At 40.5% G+C, this 19,826-nt stretch overlaps 1 protein-coding gene across 1 annotated transcript in view; it reads left to right on the top strand.

Annotated features, from left to right (window-relative positions):
- Positions 1–19,826, top strand: part of col7a1l (collagen type VII alpha 1-like) — a 61,880-nt gene that overhangs the window by 12,442 nt on the left and 29,612 nt on the right. The window contains exons 2-22 of the mRNA XM_068586200.1: positions 5,485–5,662; positions 9,449–9,629; positions 9,737–9,896; positions 11,359–11,452; positions 12,332–12,505; positions 12,852–13,012; positions 13,671–13,800; positions 13,919–14,035; positions 14,203–14,358; positions 14,949–15,065; positions 15,190–15,336; positions 15,447–15,566; positions 15,669–15,827; positions 16,312–16,425; positions 16,635–16,784; positions 17,294–17,431; positions 17,771–17,917; positions 18,286–18,405; positions 18,845–18,991; positions 19,190–19,450; positions 19,608–19,747. Coding sequence (XP_068442301.1) covers positions 5,587–5,662; positions 9,449–9,629; positions 9,737–9,896; positions 11,359–11,452; positions 12,332–12,505; positions 12,852–13,012; positions 13,671–13,800; positions 13,919–14,035; positions 14,203–14,358; positions 14,949–15,065; positions 15,190–15,336; positions 15,447–15,566; positions 15,669–15,827; positions 16,312–16,425; positions 16,635–16,784; positions 17,294–17,431; positions 17,771–17,917; positions 18,286–18,405; positions 18,845–18,991; positions 19,190–19,450; positions 19,608–19,747 — 3,009 coding nt within the window. The 5' untranslated portion in view covers positions 5,485–5,586. The remainder of the gene's footprint in view (positions 1–5,484; positions 5,663–9,448; positions 9,630–9,736; positions 9,897–11,358; positions 11,453–12,331; positions 12,506–12,851; positions 13,013–13,670; positions 13,801–13,918; positions 14,036–14,202; positions 14,359–14,948; positions 15,066–15,189; positions 15,337–15,446; positions 15,567–15,668; positions 15,828–16,311; positions 16,426–16,634; positions 16,785–17,293; positions 17,432–17,770; positions 17,918–18,285; positions 18,406–18,844; positions 18,992–19,189; positions 19,451–19,607; positions 19,748–19,826) is intronic.

Below are 19,826 nucleotides of genomic sequence, written 5' to 3'. Positions count from 1 at the left end.
TGTGATTGGTGCTCTTATTGTCTGATATTTTGCCTATTTGATGTTAGATAAATACATAATCCTTTATTTCCAATAATGGAATGGTGTGTAAGGGCAGTGTGCAAATATAGTTGGAATCACAGCCGTTTAAAAAAAAAGGATTGTTATGTTTAACAGCCAGATGAAACAAGCTGTAAAAGACAGTAAAGTGTCAAATCTCCACCAGGATATGCAGAGGTCGTATCGGGGTTGTTTTCCGTCTGCGAGTATGTGTAGAGCCAAGACGGTTTATGGGTGGATTTGCAAATTCTTTACTTGATGATTATTCAATTTGGAGTATGATTGTGGGAGATGGCAAACTAAAAAGCCCTTAACATCGTTTTACTTAACTACTTTTTCTCCCTGAGGTGAACGCTTGGCTGTCTGTGTCTGCGGCTCCATTCACTAAATGCATCCATTGTAGAACAGTAGTGGGTCAAAGCTCATCAGTAACCCCCCACTTGTCTTCTCTTCTCTCTCTATCTGTCTCTTTCTTGATCTCTCGCTCTCTCCCTTTGAGCCAACAGGTCGCAGCAGCTTCACTCCCACCCCTCTTCTCAAACTTTTCTGAGCTACAGCAGAGCCCAGGAAAGAAAGTCTCTGTCATTCACCCGCTCTCACACACATTCAGACACACCCACCTCCTCATTCACGCAGACACAGACACACAGATACACACATTGATTCCCATGTACCATTCAGTCGATTATCTCTGATAACGCTGTCTGCAGGAGTACACTATCAATTCCAGACTTTTTTCCCCTCCCCTCCTACTTGGATGAAACCTTTTTATGTATTTTAGGGGATATTTTCCCCCTTCGACCGTCAAGAGGTCACCTGGATTGGGAAGATAACAATGATTCACTTGTCTGCTGTGGTAAGTGAGATTGTGTGGGCCCACTTTAGGTCCGTAGTCAAAACCCATAACTTTAACTGCACTTTAATATGGTGCTTTACTGAGAGTTTTGAATTCTTAACTGCCCAGATACCCTTGTTACAGCCTAAGTGTCTGGATTTGGGCCAACACATTTTATACTGAGCCTTTACTGCTGCTCCATAAAGTACAAGTTATCCTTAAACAGCATTACTGTTTGATATTAGTGTTTGCTGTTTGTCCATTTTATTGTTCCCTGAATTGCCTTCATGTGATAAGGTACAGTAATTGCCTCAAATATGCCAATCCACTCCTTCTAAGAACATTCATTTACAAATACACAGCCCATGCCTATGCAGTACAGATGTCCTGAATGAACGTGTGTGTTTGTCTGTGTTGGTATGAGCACTCCTGATTCTCTGCAGGAGTTAATGCAACCATTTTACTCCTCCAAATGCGATAGGAGGATAAAAACTAGATATCATTCATTTTACAGTCAAGTCAGCTCTAGTGTAGTCATGAATAACAAGAGAATGCCAGGATGTTTGTAAGAGCGTTGTCAGGAGATGAAACTATGTAGAATGAGTTGTGGATTTTTCCTTCCCATGCTTAGACTTGTCCGCGTTGGCTGACTGCAAATGCAAAGGGACTTTAAGACAGTATGGTGTGTGTGTGTCTGTGTATGTATGTGTATGTGTGTGTGTGTGTGCTTCTATTTGTTTGTGTGTTTTAGTTGTAGATCTGAATTTCACTGCACCAAAGACATCAGCTATCATACATCGTAGTCCTGAGTGGTGTGTGTGTGTGTGTGTGTGTGTGTGTGTGTGTGTGTGTGTGTGTGTGTGTGTGTGTGTGTGTGTGTCTGTGTCTGTGTGTGTGTGTGTGTGTGTGTGTGTGTGTGTGTGTGTGTGTCTGTGTGTGTGAGTGTGTGTGTTACTCATTTCCCACCTATGGGGATAATCCATCCTGTGAAGTGGTGAGGTGGAAAATGCCATTATGTAGAAATAGCTGACGTGCAGTTAGACTTGCAGAGTGTGTGATATGTGAGCGACTGTGTATGCGAGAAAAGGAGATAGGGAACAGTGAGGGAGTATCAGGGCCAGAGACAGTAAACTTCATTTTGCAACACTATTTAATCCTCCCGGGGCAGTGATAAACTAAAGGTCTCGGACACACAATACTCTGGACGAAGTGCTCGTGATCCCAACGTCTTGTGAGTGATGGATGCTGTGTTGTCGTGCAAGTGCTTTTTGATGCGGGATCACTGCAGACATGTTGTCTGACTATCCGACTTGGGTTTATGATCACAAACAAGGGCATATTGAGGTGTTGTTGGAACGAGTTGGGATTTGTAGCATGACTTTATGAATGGCAATGTCTTTCTGTCAGTTGGGAAATGTCCATCACTTCCAGACAGAAATACAACAACTATCATACTATCATATCATATTGATTGCCAATGCATTTTGTCCATGTAGTCATGGTCCTTTGTGGATGGAATGCAATAACTTTGGCTATCCCTCGACTATTCCTGTAGAAATGTAGCATTATGGTGGTGCCATATTGCAAAAGGTTCACCTAATAATTCGATGTTTGACAAAATACCTGCACAACTAACTCATCATCCTCAGTCGTTCTGTCTGCTTAGTGCTAATTGGAAAATGTTAGCATGCTAACAAGCAAAACTAAGACAGTGAAGATGGTAACCCTAATACCTGCAGGATAGCATGTCCGCATACTGACGTTAGCATTGAACTAAAACACCGCTGTGTTGCAGAGCTGATGGCATGGCAGCAGACTCATAGTCCTGTTGAAATGTAAGTATGGGTGTTTCATGTTTTACTTCATTGAATCTTTTCAAAAAAATCCTTTGGATGAACATTTTGGTCAAGCAAAAACCAAAACCTTTTATATTTTCTGCAGTATTTTAGCACAACATCAGGCTCTGCTGCATGCCTCAGGAAACTTCTCCCACCTTTGGCCTATGACGACATGAAAAGAAAATGCTTTAAAAAAATAATCTTATCAAATTTAAGCCATTTGCTAGCTGCTTTGATGAATACCCATGCAAACATATTTTAATAATCCCGCTGTAGGATAGCTACAAGAAAGTTACTGTGCACTTCTTCAATCGCTGTCATTCATCAAAAGATGCATTTATCCTCTCTCTGCACTTCACTAATAATAAGATACATGCTGAGACAGATCTTAGATCTGCTTTGGTATGTTGGGGGGGGGAGTTTTTTGGCTGTGATACATTGGAGTTCAAGCAGCCAGCACTCACTTCTCTCTGCAGAGGTTGTAAACAAGTCAGCCTTAAGCCATTCTGGCTTTGTCAGATTTATAACAGGTGGTCAAATCACACTGGGGAATCTTATGGAATTCTGATTGTTTCACATTAATCAGATGTATTTTTTTATGGCATAATTATAATAATTCATGGTGGAAATATGTGCTCATGAAGAAAACATTTGAAGTGATATATTGGTGGATACAATGTGAATATTTTCATCTTGTGTATGGTGAAGGCAGATCTCTCTTTGATGTTTAGTTCATATTTGCAAAACACATGCCCATACAGCACAGACACACGCAAATGCATGTGGGTGTGGAAGTTAGAAAGCTAACGTAAAACATCCCAGCACAAACTATTCATGAGATCAGTGAATGCGTTGAACATGTTGCGCTCGGATTTCTGTTACTGCTGCATGAGTTCTTTGCCAGGGTGATTTAAGTGTTGGATTTACTCTACTTAGGCATTGATTATGCTCACTTTAACTGAAAGTTGTTCTAGCCTTTTCTATTGATACATTTCTGTGGCCCTCAGTATTCATTTAACACTTAACACATTCTGTCTGCTGGTTTCATAAGATGAATTGAAGTGGACTATTGAGCAGCACCAGTGCTGTAGAGACACTACAATATGCTGGTATTATTGCAGTATATGTCAATGCTTGGTTTTAAACTCACCTTCAAGGTGCCCATCTCGAGGACAATATGCTGGTAAAGCAGCTGCAATGTTTCAATAGGACTGAATTGCAACCACTCACTATATGTGTTTTATACCAAGTCCTACGCCGTATCCTTGGGACTAATATCATCAATGTGAACCTGAGGGTTCCTCTGTCTGTCAAGAAATAAAAAGAGGAGAATTTTCTGTATTTCAAAATGTTACTGGACCTCCATTTACTCTGGGACAGCTAATACTCTCTTTTTATCTACAGTAGACCAGTGAGACTCATTTGTAAATGTACCTGTCATTTCTTAGAAAAGCTGCCAAAGATTTTCTCCATTCATCCGACACATTACAAAAAAAAAAAAAAAAAATCTTCAAAAACATTATCATATATACAGAAAAACAACAACGCTGTTATTCCAGAATGCAGATAATTCACATGGTTCCTTTTTCTCACAAATTCACTATGGCGTCGCACAAAACATATTGGAAACTGTTATTAGACACACTTGGTGTCCGTTACAGATTGGCCATGAGGCTACATTTTTTTGACCAAGTGCAATGCAGAAAGCACACTCACACATCGGAAGCGATTAGCTTTGCTGCCACAGACCTTAGCTGTAGATAATCACCTCGGCATTGTGTGTTCCAGGGCATTGCTGGCCCTCGGGGAGTTTAGCTAATCCTCAGTCCTGGACAGGTGCACATCGTCCAGAGGTTTGGCTGACCAGGCCAAATATCTTTTGCACCTGTAGACTCACACAAGAGCTTCCTTGAACCTGTCACGCCGCTTGAATTTACTGACGAGGAGTGTGTATCCCTCCTCTTCAAGCTACTTTAACTGGAAGCTGTCCAGTAGTCACTGTTTTGTCTTCAGTTCAAATGGTATACTCACCAACAGCACAAAGTTTGACTCTGAATTTGCCGAAATCCAAGCATGGCAGCTTCTTTGAAAAATAAAGTATTATTACTATTATTTTCAAGTTTTCTACACTACAGTCAAATATGATGTATGATGAGACACTTAATCATGATCAACATGTCCATAATCAAACCTTTTCACTGATAAAAAGTGTGGTCAGTGGAATCCATCCTGCAGGTTGAGTTGAGCCTAGTAAGACAGTCATAACGGAGTATTGGTTTCATACCTTTTAACGTTCCTGTATGTTCATAATGTTTACAGTTCTCAATAACTGCTTTTAATATCTGTGTTGTGGACAGTTTAAAATACTTTGTGATGATTTTATTTCCATAGCGTCATCGGAATCTGTTGTAAAACTGTCAACTGAGAATGTACACATAGTGGTGGGAGTGAGTGCAACATAATGCTAATCTTGTGTTTATGGCCTAAATGATTACAATAATCATAATTAAAAAATAAAATAATTGTATTTATCTTTAATGGCGTGGATAATTCCATAGCATTGTAAATGATCAGTTATATATGGCCAAGTTTCTCCAAGTCTTCCCTCTGTGTACATACATTTACACATTGACACTGTGTTACTGCAGTTATGCAAGAAACTCTTCAGAAAATACACAAGTCCTTTACAAATACAAAATGGCAGATTGCATGTTATCTTTTCGCGCCTCTAATGACTATTTTTTCACTCTCTATTCATCTGTGTGCTTTCAGATAACAGGAAAGAAGGGCTGGAATTGATGATTGTGGAGTGGAATTTAAGAAGGGGATTTGTGAAGAGAAGAACTGGGAGGAAGTGATCGAAGGAGGAAGAGTATGGGCTGCTCTTCTGTGTGGATCTTTCTACTGTCGCTTTCTCTCTCTCATCAAGGCGTCACAGCACAAGCTGAAGGTAACGATTGACAATCCAATATCCAACAGATACACTCAAACACACAATTCCAAATTTCTCTTCTATATTCTTTTCATATACCCGTTTAGCACCATCAAGCTTTTTTATTTTCTCTTTGTTTTGTTCTGTGTGTTTGTTTTTTGTACATACCAGTATGGCACTTCCAGTTACTTAATTCTGAGTCAACACCATGTGTCTGATTGTCAGAAATGTGCACGGATCTATGAATAAGATGACTTGACTGCTCAGGCCAAAGAAAGGGCAGGTGCTCAATGAACACAGTCTGAGCGAGTGCGCCATCATTAAATCTCCACACATGGACTGATACACGGGGCAGACACTAACTTAGCTCCATTTTCTCTCCAGACTGTTAAACATCTGCTCGCCTCATGTCCAGTACAGCACTCTGCCTGCCAGCCTGTCAAACCCATCTCCTCGATACAGAACCTTAGCCTCAGGTGATATTGGATGTCGCCAAAAGGTCAATCAGCCAATCAAAAGTTAGATTTCCACTTCATGAAATGTGGTTGGCAGAAAGTGATTGGTAAAGTTGTTGGGCAGAATTATGGAAGGATAACAAAATAGCCCACGGCCACATTTAAAGCTACTGTTACCATTTAACTGCAAGCATTGTTTATTCTTGACAGTGTTAATTCACGTGACATCATATATCATACTATGACTGTCTGGCAAGCCTGAGGGCCGAATGTTTGATATTCCACGCACAAGTAGGGGCATGTGGTCGATTTCAAATTAATGAGCCGACTGACAACTTAAAGTTCCATTCATTATTTATGTTTTAATATCAACAATGAATGAAATGCTTGTGTGCATTGTAAGGAACCTTCAGGGAATTTCCACCTAACTCTACAGCTTTATGGAGCTTTCTCACCTCTTTTAGGTCAGTGAGTTTGTTTTACCGCCCACAAATTGAATGTCAGGTGGCCATAAACACGACTGCAAATGAATTACTTCATGTCTGCTGGATATGGAGATATAATAAACATTCAACATGTGAGCAGAACAACCTCACGACCACAACTTTTACAATATCTTTACTAATACTATTTAAATATGATTATTTAAAATATTACAGCAAAGACCCACAACAACACAACTATGTAGCCTATTGAATATGCCCTTTTTCTCTGCTGTGCATCACCCAAGTAGTAAATAGCCTTAATAGTTCAGGTGTTTAGGAAATAAGCCACAGCACAATTTTGGAGAAATACTGTGTGTCTTTTAAATGTGATCTGCACAGCTTAATCTGAAAGACATAAAGCTAATCAGTTTGTGTGTGTGTGTGTGTGTGTGTGTGTGTGTGTGTGTGTGTGTGTGTGTGTGTGTGTGTGTGTGTGTGTGTGTGTGTGTATAAACATAATGCGATACATTGGGGCACCAGCTGGAATCTTGCCTAAAGCACCAAATCAGGGTCAATACTGACAAATAGAACCGCCGCTCAGAAGGACCTACCAACACAATGTGCACACATGCAGTGCGTTAAAAACTGCACTGAGCAGCAGTATCATGCTTTAAACATCACACTTACTAATCACCTTATCGCACATCAAATTATGATATGTTGTGGCAAATGTCTAAGCAAACTGTTACTGTTTTTCCACATGCAGCAGTCAGAGAGCAACATTAGCGTTCACTTGAAGTCACGTTCCTGGTCACCCAAAAAGCCAATATTCATTCTCCTCCTATCTTTTCTCTTTTCTCCTTTCTCCACCAACTCCTTTGGGAAATATCTGCATCACTGTGTTTGCCAGCTAGTTGTTAACTTTGTTAATCTACCGTTTGGTGCTGGTGCTGATGAGGGAGAGAAAGATGCAAAAATGCTCAGTAGAGCTGAGGTGAAGTTCAGAATTGTTCTCCGTCATTGAGCCAGGTGTCAACTTATTGCCAGTCAGCTGGTTAGTGGCTATGTGGTTCTCTTCATAATGTTTCAACTACATACTGGACTACATTAAATTCAAATTAGAACCACAACATAAAGAGGAGAATGGTAGATTGACTTCCTTGTATAAACACCCTGACTATCCAATGGGTTCGATACATGTCAGTGGAAACACATCTTAGATGAACGCATTTTCAATAACATTTCTGTCCTAAGCTTTGTAGCTTCTCTGCTGATATTACTTTCTTTCTTGTTCTTCTTCTTCTTAGATTAACTTTTACATCTGTTTGGCTGGATAACATCAGAACCTGACGGCCCTTTGAGTTAGTCTCTCTGATGGTTTGCAGTTTGCATCATTATTTTTGTGGGCATTTCTTTTCCTGGCATATTTTCTGCAACATATGCTGTATTCAGTGAGCTACATCTAAGGCGTAAATCAATGGTCTAACAGGTGTACACAACCTTTGAGATATCAGCATAGATAACCTTCAAGAAAACCATTCCTAATCCCCTAGCATGTGATGTCTTCTTATCCTTGCCATGTGGTCTCACCTGCCTGTCCAGACAGACAAACCTCTGGATAATTCATCTTGTTTTCCACCTCAGTCTGTCTGTCTGACAGGCACCAGCCTCCAGTTGCTTCCTTGCTCAAAGTCTTTGCAATGTTTTGGGTTTTTTTCAGACATCTGTGGAGTAGAAAATGCATCCCAGTAAAAGGAAAAGCCACATGTATATGCAAAGATTGTTGGCAGCCAACACAGGATGAAGCAGACTGACGTTGTAAATCATGCATCAGTGGTTGTAACTGTGTTTTTATATCAGTTATGAATCCACTTTTGCTAAATATATGACACTAAAGCTTCTATGTAGTCCGAAATAGTTGCTCAGGACCAGACAAGGCTCCAGAATGGTATTCACGATGATATTGTGTTCCCTTGGTGTGTGGCCAGAGATGTATAGGTGTGTGAGGGAGAACATAATGTTAGGTCGCCATGGGCTGGAGACATATGTCTCCCCCAGTGAATCCTGGGATTGCAGCCAAAGGAAGGGCGAGATAATAGAGGCGGGAAAGCGCTGTAATGAAATAGAGGACACCAGAGAAGCTGAGTTATCACTTCCAGAACAATCAGTGGTGCCTATCTCTTATTCACGAGCCTAATCAATGCTGTCGTCACTGTGGTTTATTGCATATGTAATGCCAGAATATTGACTCAGTGGGCGTTTGCACATACAGCACATTTCTGTGAGGAGTGTGTGTGTTTGCTGGTAGCGAACTGCATATCCATGTGGGAATATGTGCATGGGTGTGCATCTGAGACAGAGTTGCAACAGCTCATGTATGTGTGCAAGTGTGTGAGTGTAGTTAATGCATCAGCTTACCCTTTTTTGTGCATCTGGCTTTTTTAACTACACATTATAACGCATCTGAATCCTGCCAAACGCAGCAGATCCTTACGTTAAAAACGTTTGTTTGCTCGAGCGAGGGGACTGACCCTGATTTTTGGGTGTGTTTACCTTATTATTCTAAGCGTTCCTCTTCGCTGTACTAAAGTTTTATTGCTGGAGTGCTCAGAATATTGATAGTCTCTTTGGCTCACTTGTGTCTCATTAAACATTCATGGGGATTTGTGCTGTGCTCTGGCTGCATGACAGAAGCAAGTAAATGGAAATATCTCACTATGATGGAACAAGACAGCCATCTGGTGGTTAGCGTAGGAATATATTGGAATTACCCACCTTAAATAATAATTACTTTGAATTGTCCTAACGTATTTGATTGTACACGGTTAAAGCAAGTGCATACAGCTGTCTTGATTTTTCAAACTTGCATCCCTCTACACCTCAATTTCTGTGCGCACTAATTCCTACATTCTTCTTCCCTTTAGCATGCAGGACGATGGGGCAGGCAGACATTGTGTTTCTGGTGGATGAGTCATGGAGTGTGGGACTGGCCAGCTTCACCAGGGTCAAAGACTTCATCTCAACCATCATCTCCTCCTTCCAGGATAATGTGATGGGCAATGAGGGGGTTCGCTTTGGAGTCACTGTCTTTGGCGCTGTGCCAAGGTAAAACTCAAAGAAACTGAGCAAGATATACACATGCAATAATGTTTGTATTTGCTATTCCATTATTTCTACTTGATCCAGTTTGGCTTGTAATTTGTTCCTTCTAGGATGCAGATTGCTTTGACAGACTACAGCTCACTGGAGGAGGTTCTCAGAGCCATCAAAGACCTCCCCTATGAGGGTGGATCCAGGAGGATTGGCGATGCCCTCAAGTTTCTGGTTGACACCGTTTTCAGCCCCGTCCTGAGTCGAGACCATGCCCCAAAGGTACAAAGCTTCATCCAGGGAGATGTGAAAACCAATCCAGGGTGACTGCGTATATGGATTGCATAGAAAAAGCTATCCTCTACCCCTGAGACATTATCACAAACTAACTATGCCTAATGTTATGTAATATCAAGCAAGAGCAAAGGCAAAAGAGGTACTTTGACTTCTTTCATGCATGTTAAAAACTAAACAGCTCAAATGCTGTTAAATGTTTGACAGAGTGTGAACACAAACGCAAACTGGGAAATGATTCAGGATTACAACCCACACTACTCCTTCCAGCTGGCCACTGACGTGCATATGTCGTATGTTATGGCCCTGTGTGAAAGGAAATGACTAGTCAGAAGCCTGTATGTGTACTCCAAAGAACATTGTGGAAAATAAAAAACAAAACAAACTGCTCTACTATTTTCACACCACTGTGAATCTGATTAAACGGCCTTGCTTTCCACTTGGGATACAAACGGAGAGTGTGTCTGGCAGAAAGTTACAACTGGCAGAATTCTTCGCTTGGCTTTGGTTTGTTGTTTTGCTCACGGAAGAAGAAAAAGAAAAGGTGGAGGCAATTTGTTTTGCGTCTGCGATAGATTCAACGCTCAATCGACTAAATGGCTGTCCATATAGAGACGACTAGTGCCCACAGTGCACTTGTCAATGGTCTGATATTAACCTGCTTTGCCACAGGATCCTAAATGATTGTGCATCAAACTGGTACTGGTCTTAACTTTGAGCCCCAACCCAATTGCCGCAGTGATCAACTTAATTAAACTTGTCTCATAAGTGTGTCGTCAAATATCTAATTGCTCTTCCAACAGCTCTCCATTTCTGTCAGCTAAATGTCCTTGAAAGTCGAACACTGTAGTGTAGTCTCAGTATAAAACAGCTGGTTAGCATTCCAATCACCTCTCTATCGCTGAGTGTGCGTGTGAATCATCTTGCGGCAGCGCGCTTGACGTGGGAAGGCGGAGAATTGAGGATTAGCCTGATATATTGAATTTTACAGCCAGAACGCAAGCAGAAAGGTAGTTACATTTTCATATCGATCATATCTTCTTCAGTGACGGAGGGATGAACTTTGGATGAATGGGTCAATTTTCCTTGATGGGCAAATTATCAGTTTCAGTTGCAAACCAGCATCATTGAATTCCACTTTGTCTTTATTTGATTTATTTAATTACATATTCAATTATGAGTTAAACCATCTCAAATACCTGTGGAGGCTTTTTGAGAATAGCTCTGATTGCAAGGATATGTTCTTTTCACCCAAAAGCAAATTGTGTGTGGAAGGAGGATAAACCTCGTAAACCATAGATTTAGCAAAACTAAAGGTAGAAACCGAGCGACTTAAACTAACCATGCTGGTATTGTTATGCAAATCATGAGCATATTATTTGAAAGATATTGTTATGTTATCTTTAATGATTTTGCATCAGTATTTTTTGTTTCTATCTCTGTTGTACAGATTGCTGTTATGATCACAAACGGACGTTCAGACGACCTGGTCGATGCCGCAGCCACAGCTGTAGCCGACAATGGGATTTCTCTCTTTGCAGTGGGTGAGTGGGGAGGAAGTTGGTATTGTGAATTCCTTCAACACCCTCACTGCAGCGGCCTCTCACATTTTATCCAAGCTTTGCTGGCTTATCTGCAGTGTTTGCAGTCAGAAATTCATGTCATACATTTGAATTCATTGGATTCAGTGTGGGTATTTGTGAACGTGTGATAAATTCTTGTTCCTGTGTGTCTTAGTGCACCCATGCAGGTATATGTAAGTGCAAACATAACATCTACTAAATATGTATTCAGCTCCTCTACTGTAAAAGTTCACTTTCTGATACTATGTGTTGCATCAGTTAAGCTTCTTTATCCATCCAGCCTTTCCCCCACTCATGAATACCGCTGTTCACCCACAAATGTACTTACACATATCTTTCCCTCTTTCTCCTACACACACACACATGCATGAGCACACAAGCCAACAACTTACTCTCCTCAGCTGGGAGCGGTGCAATAATTACTGCTCATTAGCCGATGGTGTGGTAATCGCAGCCATTATTCATTAGACGATTCAGTGTCCTCCATCTGCACCTCTGACACTGCGGCTTGCTCCTCTCGTACATCACTCCAGCAGAGAAGCTGCAACTGCCCTACGAGTGCAAAACCAATAAGTCTATGGAGCCTGTAAAGCACTGATAACACATTTTCCTACTAGCTGTTTACAACATGTACCTGCACATGCAAACAGCTAGTACGAAAATAAACGCACATCTTGTTCAGGTGCAGATTTCACATACATGTAATTGGGAATTAATTCTCTGTGAGGATTCTTTATCGGCTGCCTTAACTTGATATAAGTGTCAAAAAGAGCTTAAAAGGCTGCGTTTGTCGACAATATCTGTGTTGGTGTTTGTCAAAAATGTCCCTACTGTGACCAGGTGTTAGGGGAGCTGATGAGTCAGAGCTGAGGAGGATTGTGTCAGAGCCACATGAGGAGCACATATTAATGGCGACTGACTACGCTCTCCTTCAAACCATCCTTTCCAAACTGTCGCGCAGAGTGTGTTTTACTGCCTCTGAACCACCACTTCCTGTGAAAACATCCCCGCTTGGTGAGTCAATACACATGCAGTATTGAAGCAAAGTCTATCATAACACGCTTAGATATCCTTTCAAAGCTGCCCTCATACTGACAGCTGTTTGCATATTTATGTTGATGGTTCATAGCTTGAAGACTAAAATGTTTAATAGTTTTCTAATATTTTCCTCTGCTGTGCACTTTTCGCATTAAGATGTATTTGTCTTTCTGACAAATTTTCAAACATCCAGACCAACATATATATATATATATATATATATATATATATATATATATATATATATATATATATATATATATATATATATATATATATTTTTTCTTCCCATCTCTCTTCATGCACCTTCTTCCAATCCTAGTTGAAAAACGAGTGGTGGGTCCCAGAGACCTGCAAGTTAGCGAGTTGGCCCACAGTTCCCTCAGACTGACATGGAGTCATGCCACAGGAGATGTCACCGGATATCGTCTCCTGGTCTATCCTCTCAGCTCCAATGGATACCTCCCACGACAACAGAGACAAGTGAGGGATTTTGTATGTGCATCACAATAATTGAGCTGGACTGTACCCAAAAGCATCATATACAGTACATCCTTCAATTCTTCATCTCCCGGACTGCTAATGACCAAAACTGCATGTCACCTTTTGTCATTGAGAGTCATCTCTCAATGCAGCCTGAGTGATTTGTGAAATTTTTATCTGTCTGGCTCTCCACAGCTCGCAACAGCAATGCATAATAGAACCAGTTATTCTGTGTTTATGCTTGTGTCTACTGTTTCCATGATAACACTGTGGTTATACCCTTGACAGACAGATAATTATGCTACGCTACCAAAAAGAGGAATATTTTGTACAACATGCCACCTAATTTGAATAAAATGGAGATGATGGTATTGGACAGAAGTGGTTTACTGACGTAGAATGGGTAGAAGAGATTTTTTTCAGACAAGATTTATTCTCAAGCACAATTTCAGAGAAGTGTTTCTCGCATTGCATTCTATCCTTTACTTCACTTGCTCATGCTGTTTTTTTCTTTCTCTCTCTTTTTTTCTCTCTCACACACACACACACACACACACACACACAAATACACACACACACACACACACACACAAATACACACACACAATGTGCACACACTAAGCTCCTTTCAATCTGCTGTCTTCCCCGTATGTGACAGATTGATCTGAAGGCAGATGTAAGCACGGCAGTAGTGACGGAGCTGAGTCCTAAAACAGACTATTCCCTCACTGTCTACGCCATCTACCCCAGCCTCATAGGAGACTCAGCAACAATCACCGTCCAGACGAGTGGGTGTCGCACACCATTACACACTCATGCACCTTTTAGAAAATACCCAAATACTTGTGCACATTTGTTCAGGATTTACTTTGCTTCACTGATTAACAATTGATCTTTGCCTTCTAGCTCCTTTGCCTCAGGTGTCGAACTTCCGTGTTATTGAGGAGGGCCTGTTCTCGCTGCGCTTGGGCTGGTCACACCCTCTAGGGAAGATCAACGGATTCAAGATCTTCATCCCAAGATGTATGCTACCATTACACTATTTTATTAATATACTTTGACCTAAGACACATTGCAGAAAAAGTACAAAAATATGTTTGCAGTATTTATAATCACTGGTTAAAAAGAAATCATTTAAAGTTGTTTAAATGTATATTTCATGTATTTTTATGGATTTCTTTCCTCTGCAGCCAACAGACCAGGATTTACTTATGAGAACATGCTTCCCGGAGACACCTCTTCTCACGTGATTGACAGCTTGGAGGAGGATAAGAAGTACACCGTCAGTATTTATGCTGTTTACCCTGAAGGACAAAGTGAAACAGTTTCAGTAGTGGGAAAGACATGTGAGTTTATCGGCTTGAAAACACCATAATTATATGGCATGATTATATACATTTACTTTCAAACTTTCTCACACTCAAGTTAATTTTATTTACCATATATAAGTCTCTCTTCTCTGACTAAACACTGACAGGAAAAGAGCTTTGATATCTATCACTCATCAACAATTACTGGAAAAGTCATGTAATAATGTATAAGACAAGCTATAATACAAGAAAGCAAATACCAAGGTGTTGTACTACAACACATCCACAGCATGGTGCTGTTGTTGTAGAAAAAAAGATACCAGCATTATGTTTATTACATACAGTAAAACTCTACTTTTTCATAATTTTCATGGTACACTAGAGAAATATCAATAAGGTTTTAACTTTGATTTCAATTCATTGCGATTTTTTTTTGCTTTTTTGGATTTTCATTACATTCTTTTAAATCAATCTTTTTTGCTGCCACAAATTTGAATAAATATATTTACTTTATGGCATTACTCTGATTATATAACACTATATAAACAAAAGTGAAATATTGGATTTGTGTGTGTGTGACTTTGTGTATATGTGCGTGTTTGTGTGGATATGGGTGTGTTTCACAGTAAAGCTGGTAAAAGTTCAGAAGTTCCTGGTCCAAAACGCCACCACAGACACCGTCCAGGCGAGGTGGGTGTCAGTGAAGGGTGCCACAGGATACCGTCTGACATGGGAATCCCCAGGTACTGTTCACTCGTTGCTACATAATTTAATTTGAGGGTGTAGCAAAGAAGAAATAACCTTGGTTTGTGAAATAAAGCCAATAAGCGTGACATCAGAGCCCGTGTGCCTCTGTGTGTCTTTCAGACGGCCACATAGAGAACATCAACCTCGGGGACAACTTTAACTTCTACATGATCCAGGGCCTCCACTCGGCCTCTGAGTACACCATCACCATCAACCCCATCTTTGGAGACATCGAGGGGCCCATCACCTCCACCAAACTCAAGACATGTAACTTGGACACTTCCTAAGAAGAACAAAAGTTCATGCATGTGTTGAAAGTATTATAGACATAGACTAGATTATTGAAGATGCCCTCTTTTTCTCTCTCTGTGTGTCAGTGGATAGCAGTGCAGTACAAACTTTGAAAGTGTCTGCTGTGAGCACCAGTACTGCTCTCATCACATGGAACAGTGTCCCAGGAGCCACAGGATACAGACTGGCCTGGGGACCCACACCAGGTGATTTATTCTGCTACTTTCTCTCATTTCCAGTCGCCCTAGTTCTTCCTCTTGAGAGAAATTGTGATGTGCCTGTACTGTCAATGTTAATATTATTTCCAGAGTTTGTTGGTCGGGACCGTCCCAGGCAGTTGGCTCTGAATGGCAGCACCACAGAGTACCAGCTGAGGAACATAGCGCATGATACTGAGTACGCTCTGTCACTGTATGTACTGTTTGGACCTGTGGTTGGACCCGGCATCAGTGCTACCTTCAGAACTTGTGAGTAACTGTATCCAATAATCCCTCTCTCCCATCTAAAGTGCACTGAGGTTTTTAGGAGTGATTATATTGGACTCACACAACTGGCACATTCATGTGGAATGTCCCAATACTTATGTCACTGCAGCAGGTTGAGAAGTAAAACCACTGGAGGTCACTAAATACAAGATTTTCTGCTGCTTTTATTCTCCTCTTAAATATATTTAAGAGGAACATAAACGCAGCCACAGAAGAAACTTCAATAAACAATGATGGCTTGTTTCGTTGAACAGCTCTTAAGCCAAAATGTGTGTAATCGTGTGTTGAAAGTGAAACACTGCTAAATGGCAGGAACTCGGTTAGACAAATGTTAGTAAGAGAAAATCAATCTGTTAATTCGTCATGAATCTTTCTGTTGCATATCACAGATAAAATGATGTAATTAGCCATGCTTTTATACAAGAACAACTACAGGTAATTCATGTTTTATTTTCCTCTGTCTCAGCTCCATTGGGCTATGTGTCCAACTTCAAGGTGACGTCGTACACCAGTACCTCCATAGATATAGAGTGGAGTCCAATCGTTGGAGCTACTGAGTACAAACTCACTTGGAACACAGGTGATTACATTTACTCAAGTGTGTCTGCTCCAGCTCAATATGGGGACTATTAACATGTTTTCACAGGTCAATCAAAGAAACATGTCAGAAAATCCCTTTTAAAGCCTTTATTTCCAATATGTGTCTAAAACAACTAACATATTTGTGTGACACAGATCTCTACTCTGTATGTAATATTGTGTTGTGTGTATGTACTTGCATGTTTGCAGGTGATAGCAGCCCTAAGTCCCATTACGTGGATCAGAGTGTTCTTTCACATCGTATTGAAGACCTGAACCCACAGTCCACCTACACAATCACCATCTATGCAGTTTATGGCAACTCAGAGGGACCAGAAATTTCCCTATCTCAGCTAACAGGTACAGGAAGTGAGGTCTCCCAGTTTGTTTTAATTGATCATGATTCGTCTTTGAATCAAAATAGCTCTGTGCAGCAGCTGTGCCCCCATTGTAATTAAATGGGAGAACAAAATTCCTCATTCCATACCACAGCACCGTGTTGTCTTGGTTTGACTGACAAGTCATGTACTTTGGTCTTCCCATTTTAACCACAGTTCCTGTCGTTGTCACTTGTAGCATGTGTCACTGTGTCTGAGTCAGCAGAGCTGCTATCACTTTATCACTGTCAAAGTTAGGGTGTTTCACCAAGCCCCAAGTGCTACGTTTACGACTACGACAAATGATAGGGTGTGTTAACGCCAGTTCATCCAGAGATTTTATATTTGGATTTCCCCTACATGTATTGATGTATTTAGAGTTTTTGTTGCATTGTGATTGTAATTGATTAGGGTGAGTGTTGTGATACTTTTTTAAAACATATTTGAATGGTGTAAAATCACCTAACATGGTTATATGATGTTATTTGTTAGCTGCTGTCTCAGGTTCACAGCCAATACAGGCAGTGAGGGAAGTGAAAGTTGTGGACATTGGAGTCAACTCCTTCACCCTGTCGTGGAGAAAAACACCAAGGGTTTCTGGGTACAAAATCTCATGGATCCCCTTCCTTGGTAAGGGACCACATGGACCATGTGTGCTTACAAGCTGATACTTACATACTGTACATGCATACTTATATGCACCCATGTATACACATGTATGTTTACACAGATTGATGTGCACTTACACAATGGTAACTACAAAATGTATTTTCCCACATTTTCAATTTGATTTACTAAATATTAAATCTTTCTTGGGTATTTACATAATTTTTTTTAACAATCACAACATTGTGCATATTTAGTAATTAGTCCTTTTCGATTCCTCTTTGGACTTTTAACTCTAACTGAGCACACAACAGCATTGTTTCACACTCTCATTATCTCTTGTATTATTATTCCCTGCTCCAGGGGGTGATGAGAAGTCCCAGGAAGTATCTGCTGCTTCCACCACGTACACCATCAACAAGCTGCGGGAGAGCTCAGCTTATAAGATCCAGGTGTCCTCCATAGTGGGCAAAAGGGAGGGAAGCCCAGTCCTGCTCACTGCACGCACCTGTGAGTCCTGCCTGCCCGAAACTGTGAGCAACAGTATGGGATGGGCTCTCAATCAGAGGTTTCAGGGAGATATTTATACAATTTGAAGCAAACAGATAGAATATATATTTCTGTAGTTTTGTAGTACACAGCCAGACACATCGGATGCACATAAAAAAACAGCTTCTTGGTCGGTGTTATTATTAAATTCATTGTTTTACTTATTTATTCACTGGGTCACAAAAAACTTCAGATGATACTTTTGCATCACAACAAACCCTGACCTATTTTTACCTGGCACAAAAAATGATCTTTATAAGTTCAACATACTGTAGGACTGACTTATTTTGTTGTTTACTTCATCATCCATGTGTTTCTTTCTGTTTCAGTGGATCTTCCAAAAGTAAATGGCTTCGCAGCTCTGAACACCACAGCCAGCAGCACTGTTCTGAACTGGACACGTGTGGCGGCTGTCTCTGGATACCTTCTCTCCTGGAGGCACATCTCAGGTATGACCAAGTTTCACCTTTATTTAATCATCGTGTTAACATCATGCAATTTTTCAGTTGCAAAGAGATTAATTTGTATACTGTGTAAGCTCTATTTAATTGTGTATCGAACCTTTGCATAAACCTCCACCATGTTTAAAAGTGGCATTGGTTTGAAAATCAATTTGATTAATTAATTAATTCCAAATACAATATGACTCATCATTTCCTTCTGGGTTTTTATATGTAGTGTGTCACAATTTGTTTGGTCTTTTATTAGATTATTCGCATCACAGACGTATGGATGACATGTATTTTCTTACTTGATTTTAAAATCACTGTTTCCATTCATTACTGGGACAAACATTTATTTCAGGAGGTTATTATTCCTATTCCTGAAAACTAGATCATTTAAATGATTTGCCTGCTACAATAACTTCTTCTTTGTTTATATTTTCAGTGTTAGAGACTAAAACAGAGAAATTGGGCCCTGGTTTCAGCTCCTATAAGATCAATGATTTGCTGTATGGAAGAACCTATATTTTTACCATCAAACCTTTGTATGGAGAAGTGGAAGGCCCTATAAGCACCGTGTACCAGAGAATATGTAAGACACTACCTAAATGGTTTGAATAGCTCTTCTATTTTTAATTATATGTAATAACAAAAACTATTTCTAATCATGAATATATCATTCTAATTGTCGGAAACACTGAACACCACCTGTTTATTTGCTGAAACTAAAAAACTACTAGAGTTTGATGGAGTTTCTTTTAATCACCTACGTTATGTCTGTGCAACTCAGTGGGACAGGAGCCCCCGGTGGTAACAGTCCAGTCTGTGCCAGTCACAGCCGCTCCTCGTATCACGACTGCCTCCATCACCAATACCATAACTCACACAGTCACGAGGACCACCCGGCACCCCACCGCTGTGCCACCAACTAAATCCATAACCACCAAGAAACCTCCAGGTCAGCCAAGTGATCCTCGAGCAAAAGCAGCAGAAGTTCCCTCTCTTCGATTAACCACACGCCGTGCAGAGACAACAGCTCCACCAATACAAGGTACTGTTTGGGTATTGCTTGAGCTCTCTGATCTAGTGTGATAATATTCTATAAAAAAATAAAAGGTGTGTAAAGTTTCCACATTATGCAAACATATTATAGACATTAAATGGTGAATATGTATTTTAGGTATGTGTGTGTTTTTGTGTTTTGACAGTGTGTGGTAAGACCAAAGCAGACATAGTATTCCTTGTGGATGAGTCCTCTAGCATCGGTGCCAACAACTTCATCAAGATGAAAGACTTCATATTCCGGGTGGCCACTTACTTCCCTACCATTGGTCCTCAGGGCACACAGGTTGGTTTCTCACTAAAACCTTCTTGGTTTTATATTGTTCCAGCTTGAAATTCTGGTCATTACATGGCTCTTTGGCCCT

Source organism: Clinocottus analis, unplaced genomic scaffold, assembly GCF_023055335.1.
Source record: "Clinocottus analis isolate CAN_PGR_092001 unplaced genomic scaffold, fCliAna1.0.p SCAF_20, whole genome shotgun sequence".
Lineage (NCBI taxonomy): Eukaryota > Metazoa > Chordata > Actinopteri > Perciformes > Cottidae > Clinocottus > Clinocottus analis.
The sequence above is the reverse complement of the archived record's forward strand: the minus strand, read 5'-3'. Positions and strand labels throughout refer to the sequence as shown.